The sequence below is a fragment of the Scomber scombrus genome, chromosome 1, assembly GCF_963691925.1.
Source record: "Scomber scombrus chromosome 1, fScoSco1.1, whole genome shotgun sequence".
NCBI lineage: Eukaryota > Metazoa > Chordata > Actinopteri > Scombriformes > Scombridae > Scomber > Scomber scombrus.
Window position 1 is genome coordinate 27792777 of NC_084970.1, and position 10738 is coordinate 27803514.

The 10738-nt window shown below is 38.5% G+C and overlaps 1 protein-coding gene across 1 annotated transcript; it reads left to right on the top strand.

The window, feature by feature from the left end:
- The first annotated feature begins 5206 nt into the window (after positions 1 to 5206).
- On the top strand, positions 5207 to 5452 carry ctxn2 (cortexin 2). The gene has a single exon (XM_062419434.1). It carries the CDS (start codon positions 5207 to 5209, stop codon positions 5450 to 5452), a length of 246 nt encoding a protein of 81 aa, XP_062275418.1.
- Positions 5453 to 10738: the final 5286 nt, after the last annotated feature.

Below are 10738 nucleotides of genomic sequence, written 5' to 3' on the forward strand. Positions count from 1 at the left end.
TAGACTAGAACGGAATAGAATAGAATAGAATAGATTAGAATAGAATAGAATAGAATATGGGACGGAACGGAATATAGATAGATAGATAGATAGATAGATAGATAGATAGATAGATAGATAGATAGATAGATAGATAGATAGATAGATAGATAGATAGATAGATACGTTATTGATCCAAACGGAATGGAACAGAATATAGAATAGTGTTTTTCAAAGTGGGGTCCAGTGTTTTCCCAGGGGTCAGGAGGGGGGGGAATTGCACTTCTCAAAAGTGCAATTCTCATAATCAACACAATATGTACACAGAATGTATGACTATATATTGTGGTCTTAGGTCTAATTTGTGTCAGTTTAGAGGTCCTTTGCATGAAAAAGTTTGAGAACAACTGGAATAGAATAGAATAGAATAGAATAAATAGCAGTTAGGTAGTTGTGGAGGTAAGTTAATGAATAATACAAATACATTAGGCATATTTGATCAGGTTGTGCGTGTGATCCTACTGTTGGCAAACAGGAGACAGCAGATGAATGGCAGAAAGTGACTGACAGGCCAACTGGAACAAAAAACGGTCAACTTTTAATAATTATGTTTCTCTGAACAGTGGCCATACCCAAGAAAACCACATCTAGCCAGTTCTGATCAACGCCATCAAGTATGTCAAGTATCACCGTTAATCAGTATGTCCTGGAACCATCTGCAAATTGAATTATGCAAATTACATAGTGAACAGTACATTGTGCATTTGTTTTTTTTGATTTGTGTCACTGTAATTCACTGAGCAGTACCAGTAATACCTATAATCTACAATACCCCAGGCAGCTCGCTCACAGTGTCAAACAATATATGGCTTGCCTTATTGATCATCATACGGAGCCAAGTCAATTCATCATTCCTGAAACTATTGATTGATACACTTTTACGCTAGTGGAGGAATAATTCTATTTTCTTCATCCAATATACTATAATATTTGTAGAGAATATGCTCAGCAAGTCTGTGCAGATGTCACCACCAAGATAAGAACACTTACAAGTTCTAAATATGACTTATAAATATACCACATGAAGTTGACTGAACTCCTAGAGAAACCTATGTTCAGCTCCTAACTGTTAAAACAGTTTTAACATAGGACAACATAAAAATGGGACATTTTGACCTTGAAAATAATCATGTTCAAACCATAGTTTTAAGTTGTAAGTCATTTAGACACCTGCACATGTTTCCATCTAATACAAGAAACTCTAATGGGGCAATTCAATACCAACTGTCATTTAAATCTTTACATAATATTTCCAAATATTCTAAGGAAACATTTCCAGGTGTTGCATACACCGTAGATCACTGTCACACTTCCAACAAGTTTACACAACAGCAACATCTAGATAGGGATTTTATGTGTCCATATCTACAGTATCTCTTCAGCAGAGCTTATTCAACATCAGCTATTGCATTGCATTTTACTGTATGTTTAAATGCATGTTAAATGTACTGGTATTGTGATTTATTTGCTTACATTTATGCAGTTAGTTGTATCATGCTAAGTCCTGTGTCATGAATGGATTGCAATAAACTAAGATTACAACCACAAAACAGGTTGACCTGTGAAATTGCAGTGAAGTTAACCTTTAACATATAGTGCAGTACAGTATTACTCTGTCAATGAAAAATCTGGTCAATAAACTGATAGTTCATTTCCTTCAGGGCTGTTTCGTGGCAAACATCCAGCAGATGATGGCTGCACAATTCGTAACGAGAAATGATTAAGTAACTTGGCTTCATTAACAAAGTACAGACAGCAGACCCAAGTTACTGAAGGTAATTTAGTTAATGTATGAGTGTCATTTATACATTTAAACTGGGGCGTGACTAAACCTATACCTGTGGTCAGGTAGCAGTTTCTTTTCTTTTTCTTAAATGCAGTGTAGATCATATTATTTGTAGTTACTAAACAATACCTCTCTCTCTAATGGCTCCCTTGGAAACACTTCAGACTAAAGGTTTTCCACTTTTTCCACATATCAATACCTAACAAAGTTACAAACAGAAAATAAACTTCATATTTTCAACCAAACATAATATATCAGATGCTATAGCTACCTCTTACTGCAGTAAGAGATGATTTTTATGTTTTCCAGGTCTTGTGCACAACCACCCTTACATTGTGATTTTAATAAAAATATTGCAGATGATTATAATAATTGTAAATAGTCAGACCCCCCTTGCAAAATATTGTGTACATTTAATTAAGTTGTGGGCCCCAAGGATATTAGTAATTGCTACAGTAAGTCTAATGGGAACAAGAATTCAAGTATTTGAAGTCCTTGACATTTTACTGCATCTGTCTTTATACTCTGTTGTACATATCGTATTATGACACTGTAAAACAAGGTGTGGTGCTGAGTTCATTAGCATTAAAGAGTATACTGTGAATGAGGCCCCACAATCATTAATTTACAGTTCTCAATATCAGTTTAGCTCTTGACTTGCTGAGATAAAAGAGAGACAATCTTGATCCTTGTGTTCTATAATCAGTGGATAATATTTTAAAATGCTTTATGCAACAGGTTCAGATTATCTCAGCCGTTTCTGTTTTAGAGCCAAATAAGTCCAAAGCACATCAGCACATGGTGATTGTTATATGATAAAGACAAATGGGTCTTTGAATGTTTGATTAGTTCAGTATGAAAAGGCTTAGGTAATCCTTTGTTCATTGTAATGGATTAATAATATTAATATTAATTATTAATACATTAATAATAAACTATTCAGTCTGTTTAACTTGACTTCATCACTGATGTCTGCCCACTTTTGTGCTGTTGGCCACTAGTTTTACATTTTGACCTTGTCTTGAAATTGAAATGCAGGTGATTTCACTGTCATTTCATTCAGCGTGACCTCTCCTCATCTGATTTTCAAGTATGGTCCTTCAAATAAATGTGAACAAAAAAATTGTAGCGTTGAGTCATACTAGCCCATACAAATACAGTCAAGTATTAACAGCACAGCAACACTAGAAATTGCTACTAACCCAAGGCATTTCAAGAGACACTGCAGAGGCTTGAAACTTTGAAGTGAAAGTCAATGTGAAGGAGGTAATACACCTCTGCATTTACATTCTCTCGGGGAGATTTTTTGTTCTGTTTACAACTGAAAAAAGAAAAAAGGGACTCCCTTTGCAACTTGTAAGCCATGAAATATTGCACATCACACACCAATGATGACCATCTCCCCTGTGGCATGCCTTATCCTTAGATGCGAGTCACTGCACCACTGTGACAAAAACTACATAGCTGATATGAATCTGCACTGCATAACAACGTAACAGATGGCAAGACGCTTCACTGCTGCATTTTGTTACAGTGAAAAATACGATGACCTGCTGTTTGTTTCTATACAATGCTGCCTTTCATTTACTACAGTAAAATCAGGCATATAGTAAATTCTGTTCAAGTTCTATTCATATCCCATCATTATGTTCAGGGAGCTTGCATTTGTTTTTTAAGCAGAGGGACTAATTCAATTTGACCACAGCAAACTGCACCAATTAAAAACACATCATCAAACCAGGCTTGGAGAATAATGCTGTGCTGTACCAAAATACCTTTGCAGCAGCATTTACTAGCCAGGAGCGATGAGAGGCAGCATTTCTCCTGCTGGCTAAGCCATGATATTCCTGTCACATTTTAGTGGAGTCATTTTGAGAACAGCCAAATAAGCCAGGGAGGGCAGAAGAAGAAAAACAAGAGGCAGATTGCTTGTTTATGCTGCTGCATCCGTCCTGGTGTTGCTGAGGTGGGGAAATGTTGTGAATGACTGAGGCAGCAGAGCAGCTGAGTGAGACTAACAAGTGGTTGCCATGCAGCAGGAGCAAGCGTGCGTGCTTCTGGAGGGAGAGGTAGAGAAACAGAATGATAATGAGTAGGAGGCAGCAAGTAAGGGAGCAGTATCTCTGAGAAGAGATATCATAGTCTCTCCCTTGCTTCTGTTTCTCTCTTTATCTCTAGCCTTTTGTTTTGATGAGAGATTAACCTAGCACATTCAATATGTCAGCAATGGATGGGCTCATGGATATATGTCTGAGATCTCCGAGAAAGAGGAGTTGTTCGCAAGAAACGGCAGCAACAGGTTTGTGAAGATGGCACGATAATGACGGTGAGACGGCTGCTTTTCTTCCTTAGACATCCACAACAGAAAATCTGTCAATGCAGTCTCTCTCTTCACCCCACCTTACTCCCTCCCTCACTCCTCTCTCCCTCACCATGCATACTTGTGCAGTGTCCTCCTCATCATTCTACTTCCTTCTCCATCATCTGTCTTTCCCAATTCTCTCTGTTCGTTCCCCTGTCCCTGTCTGTATGTACCCACCCTCTCTCATCTAGCCCCCTCCCTTCCTTTCACTCGAGCCACCTGCTGCTTGTGTTCATACGAAAGATTTGGGAGGAAAAGAATGACAGAGGCAGACTTCCACTTGTGTGAGCATGGCAATTTTGTGATCATGTTTTGTCAATCACCATCGTTTTCTTGTCAATGGAATTACACTGTCTGGTGGGCATCTGCTCACACGCAACAGGTAGAGCCTTTTCTTCTAAACCCAACATACATAACGTCACATCTTCATGATAATGAGTTTTCATTGATATCTTAATGCTATGCCTATGTTTAACAGCTGGCTATGCACTGCGACAAACTGTAATTCTAACTCGACTTAAAGGAATGTAGTCATAGCATTGGCTCGTATTCCTGCACTGATGTCCTTTGATTGTTGTGATTAAACCCATCTTCATGCAGTCACTCTCACTGTTCTGTTCATGTTTGCTTTTTGTAATTTTCTGAAAAATTCCCAGAGGGGAAGACTGAGAGAGAGAGAGATCGAGGTCTCCAGACATCTGTTTGATACCACACTCAAAAGAGACTATTTATATTTACATGTAAACCCTGTTTCATAGTCAGCTCATTTCTCAACACCAAATTTTGCTATTTTCAATTTCTGCTACCATAACTGCACACTTATTTCTCAGTGCATACGCATGATACATATTAAGTGTTTAGTAATACTGAAGTAGGTTGATTAAATTGATTCTCTCTGCACAATAGACAAGACAGCACTAATCTGAAGCCATCATATAATCTCTGTTCAGGTAACATGCAGGCTTATAAACGCCTGACCCTATCAGAGGAGAGATGAGGCACCTAGATGTTGGTTTACCATGTGTAGCGTCCACTACAACCACTCCCTTGCTGCCATGAGCGGAAACGACATGATGGCGCACTCTTTGACCCTGGAGCAGAAGACAGCATTTGCCTTCGTGGGGATGCTACTGGTGTTCCTGGGACTGCTGATAGTTCGGTGTTTCAGGATCCTCTTGGACCCCTACAGCAGCATGCCTTCTTCCAACTGGGCTGATGGCATCGAGGGGCTGGAGAAAGGGACGTTTGAGTACGCCCTTACTTGACACTGGGACACACGCATCCATAGATGTTCTCACAAACAGAAATGCCTATATTTACACAATTGCATTCACATTCACACTAACACACTTGCACACATGCAAACACACACAGGCCACAGTGCTGTACAGCCCTTGCACCTGACACTGACACATCATTAAAACATCTCTCTGTGATGGACCGAACTAAGAGACTGAAGCTGTGTATGTTGTTCAATGTCTTTGCACTGTTAGTTCAGAGCCAGTGTGGAACCTCTCTACTGTATGTGACTATATGTTGTTGTGTGTGTCTGACTGAGTGTGCGGCAGATGCTGTGTCATATTCTCTGCCCTTTGCCAGTGGGTGTGTGTTTCAGCTCATCAAATTACATGGAAATGGCTGAAGCTCCCTTTAACCCATACCTGCAAGTTGAATGTCTGTAGATGATAACGCCAAGAGGTGGACACTGGTGCGACAGGGTGTGGTGCAGTGGGATTATTCAGACGTAGTTTGAAGACTCAGGGACATGACTCCTTATGTGAACTAAGAATGGGAAAAAGAGTGGTTGCATATCTGCACAGCAGAGCTGTTCTGCACATGAATGTATATGGCTGGATACAGGGTATTATGTCAAACTAGTGCTTTGTGTGGACTAATCAAATCCAATCTTTTGGCGATTCAATGGGATGATGCTGCTGCTGCTGCTGCTGCTGCTGCTGCTGCTGCTGCTGCTGCTGCTGTTGCTGTTGCTGCTGTGTGTGTGTGTGTACAGATTGGTCCTTTCTATGGTGTCTTGGTTTTTGAAGGAAACTGAACAAACTGTGATTTACATTACGGTGTTACTGTTACTAAATGATGCAAAAACAACTCTCAGAGTTTGTACTGCTGCTGTCTTTGAATGATGGTATACTGTATGTTGCCAAAATTCCATGTCTAAGTGAAAGAAAAAACACAACTGTTTACTTTTTGACAGTATCTGTCTGAAAAGACAAATGATGATGTTGATATATGGACTGTCAGTTGTTCTGTCTGTCAAGCATTCTGTCTAAAGATTGGCTGATGCGATCAAGCCAAAGAACTTTAAAGAGAAAAAAGGATTAGAAACTAGGAAAGACTCTTTCTCTCTCTCTTAGCGCTGCTAGTTTTCTAAAGACAAGGAGAAACTCTCACTACCTGTCTGCAGAGGAAAAGGTCATATGGAAAATAGAGGTAGGATGTCTGTCAGCACTGCACATGAACATCTTTCTCCTCCTCTTCTCAGCCATCCTCACCCGTCCTCACCTCCTCTCCTCCTTCCAGACAGAGGAAGACAGGACAGTCCTAGACAGAGAATCTGTAACATGGCAGACTGGTTGAATCTTGAGTGTTCCTTTGCTAATTTTTACGGTCCACGGTTTCTCCTTAGTGCTGTGAATCTGCCTTACTGTGACCTTCAATGGGTTTATGTGCCTTCATCTAGAAACATTAGAGCACCTGTTTGTGTATATACGTGTGTATGTGTGTGTGTGTGTGCGCGAGCGAGCGTGTGTGTGTGGCATATCATGATGACAGATAGTACGTCTCCTGACCTGTTGCTTGCTCAGCTGATGGTAGAGATCTCTCATTGATATAGATTTGATTCAATTATGTGAAATAAATAGAATTTCTTCACTTTAAAATATTGTTGGTCAAATCTGTGTTTATGGGTCTCCTATTGAAATTTTTGAAGCATATGAAATAAAAAATAATGTTTGTGAGCTCCATTTAACAAATATATTAAATGACAAAGCATATGTTTTTAAACTGTGGCAGTCCTATCGAATTGTCCAACATTGCTGCTGCACCAGAGAGGGGTTGAGAGGGTGTGTAAGAACAATACTAGAAGTAAAAGAGTTGAATCAAAACTGTTAACTGTAAGACTGAGAGGAGTTCATTCTTACAGGAGTTTGTGATACGTGTGTGCAAGTGCGTCAATCATCTAGAGAGAGAAAGGAGCTAATGCAGCAGCAGAAAACGAGACACACCGGCATCCATTGACAGTCTGGTAATAAGACAGGCTCTGCAGAGCCTACCAGTCTTTCCTCTGTGGTCGGTTCACAGTCAGAGGCCAGGCCACTGGGCACACCTCTCTTGACACACATCATTTGTCTGGAATGCAATCATTGTTGCATCATTATCTCTGTTACTTATGTGACATCCTTATCTGAAATCTATTTTTAGTGGAAAAAAACACTGCCCCTTTCCTCTCCAGCCTACAAGCCCACTAACCTTAAAAGAAAAATGAACCTAACTTCTAACAAGGGTTGTAAATCAGTCACATTTTGACAAATACCTTTGGGTTGCATTTTCAGATCTCAGTGTTAAATCAGTCCGTGGGTTGTCCTCACTGCATACATATGTAAAGTCTATTTAGAATACCATTAATCACTTTCCCTTCATTCGCTGCAATGAAATTTGAGACTCCTGTACACAGCCTCGTCCTTGGGGGGGGGGGGGGGGATATACACTGTGCCCACAATTGCACAGTGTATATCCCTTACATCATTCTTTACCTAATATTTTTTGGCAAAATACATGTAAAGCCTGTCTGTGACTGGATGAGTGAAGCACTGGACAGTAAACAGAATAGTCAAGATATTTAGAAATGTTCATCTTTTGGTGATTTTTAATTTTATTTTCATTTTGAGGTAAAGTGGTAATTAAGACACTAATGTAATTTAACTTTGGCTGTTGGATTTTCCAAAAAAAAGGATAAAGGCTAAGTACTTTCAGAATCCTTGTTACATAGTATAGGGGTCAGTCTATACCAATGAGTCATTTGAAAAGTGAACCTTAGCTTTTGCTGATTATCAATCATCAGTTTTATTACTTGCGGTCTTCGGACCTCACAAGCTATGTCCTTGTGATACGACCAGAAGATAAAATAGCCTTTCTATTACCAAAGCTATCTACAGTAAACTGCTGTAATATACAATTAATGCTTCTTTCAGTGCAGTAAAAATAAATTGAGACGGGTCAGTGAACTGGTAAATATTGTAGCTTATGTGTTCTGTTATTAATTAAAAAGGCTGTGTTTTATGCCTACGACTTTATTATTGTAGGGTAATTAAACATACAGTTTATTAGTGGTTCGATCAGAGAATACTGTTACTACTGCTGCTGTAAATACTGACGGAGGTGACAAGATCATATTACCCTTTGTCAAAAGCTTGCATTGGTTGCTTCATGTTTTGAAATGTCCTCATGTCAGATCTAAAGCCTGAGATTTGTCTGATTTCACAGGGAGGTTCAAGTCAAATCTGATACCCGAGTTAAGCCTGTCAAGATTTTATGCTTGGCCTTATAATGATCTTCTCCACAGGCCTGTGTGGGTGCATAGGTCAGTGATTACCTACCATGACATGAATAATGTTTTATAAAACTTATTAATGATTATTAAGCAGTTATGTTTAATAATTTACTTTTTATTGTAAGAACTGCACTTGCACAGTGAAATAATCCACTCGGTTCTGGGATACCAAAGAAATAGCACGTTTCAATTCAAATTTTAACTTAAAATTTTTAACAGAATTGAATAAAGTAAAAGAAAATGGGATCAACCATATTTAGATATTTTTTTATTTACTATGCATATGGAGTCTTGAAGTTTTTCTAATTTTAATATTCATGACACTATTGAAATAATTCACTTAAAATCATAGGAAAAGACATGTATGCACATTAAAGAGATAGTTTGAATAGTTAAAATAATATATATATATATATATATATATATATATATATATATATATATATATATATATATATATATATATATATATATATATATATATATCTTTGTCTGGCAGAGCACACTACGGTGCAGCAGGTATGAAGTCTTGAGTCCATACTGTCAGCAGGGACTGATGATCCATATGCAAAGTCTTAATCTTGCATGTGGTCTCTTGTAAATTTTGGGGTTGCTTATTTTGGTCTAAAATGGATTATATATCTGATGTTTTCCATACATTTCTTTATAACAAAGAGTGGATCATGTTTGATTGGAAATATTTCATTTTCTTTCTGACAGATATGTGTGTATATACATATAATTACCAGGGATATACTGACTGGGCCAGAAGCTGAGATGAGCTATATGGTTCCTCCAAGTTTAATTATTGCAGCCCTTTAAGATGTAAGAATCCTGTCTGCTGCTGTATGCACTTTTGCGTTTAATCACTTTTTTTCACATTGCAGAGAGCAGTGCGAGGTTTGATAAATGCTGCAGAGGGATTTTTTTTTCCTGCCTCTTCGGAGCCCTTTGGACATCAAGTAGAGTGCAGATTGCTTGCCTCTTATGTAGTCTATACAAATTGGAGCATATGCATCAGCAGGTGCATATGCTGGCCATAGAGGCCATAGAGGATCAACAGTTCTCTGAGGAGACCTGCAGACTCTGAATTTACTCAAGCAGAGCAGACAAAAGTCTAGCACCTCTGATAATAAGAAAAGGAATCACCTTAATGTCCAGAGTGTGGAAGAGTCAGCAGGGCCTGAGGATCTCTAACTGCACTAAGAACAGTGCAATGCAGCATAAAATTAGACTTTGCTGTATTTTACAAACAAAATAAACTAACAATCTGACAAGGAACATGTCACAGGATTAATGTCACCATTAGCAATTAAATGTACGTCTTGCATTCTGAGTGAGAATGCAATAAAGGCAGAAGGGGAGTGTAGAGTGGCAGGAGCCATTTAACTCCATGTGGAAAATTTTCTTTTCTCAGCATGACTCAGATGGTATAATTCTTCAAGAAAATGGTAACAACTTTCCGAATCTGATAAGCATTGTGCAATTGATTGCCCCCTTTCAATCTTCACATAAAACACGTGCTGAGGTATTTTTCTTCACTTGTGATACAGCCAAGGTCAGATTTAGAGTCATTAGCCTGCCTTTCACAGTGTGCATAAATCACTGTGGTATATCAGTAATAAGGAAGTTTACCTGTTAGGAGGCCTTTAAAAGGCACTTCAGAAGTCATGTGGCCATAAAGAAGTGCCTCAAGCATGTTCCTGTAATTCATAGTCTCGTATTAACTTTCATTCTTCTCTTACAGCCAATCCACCAACTTTCCTTCACAACACTTTGTGGCAAGGAGTATCATGACTGATGGCATTTGTTTAATAGTTTGTATGACTTTTGTGGGCCCAGCATTTAAGTCACTAGAATAGTTATCCTCAGCTTGTTATCACACTGGTCATATTGATTATATCCTGTTGATTATTTATCCCATTTGAGATTTATATTTGTCCTCTTGATCTGATCTGGTCTGTAACCTTCAAAATGTTCCTGT

Bases quoted from the DNA above. Each gene is read 5' to 3' on its own strand.
- ctxn2 (XM_062419434.1), top strand. From the start codon at position 5,207: ATGTGTAGCGTCCACTACAACCACTCCCTTGCTGCCATGAGCGGAAAC.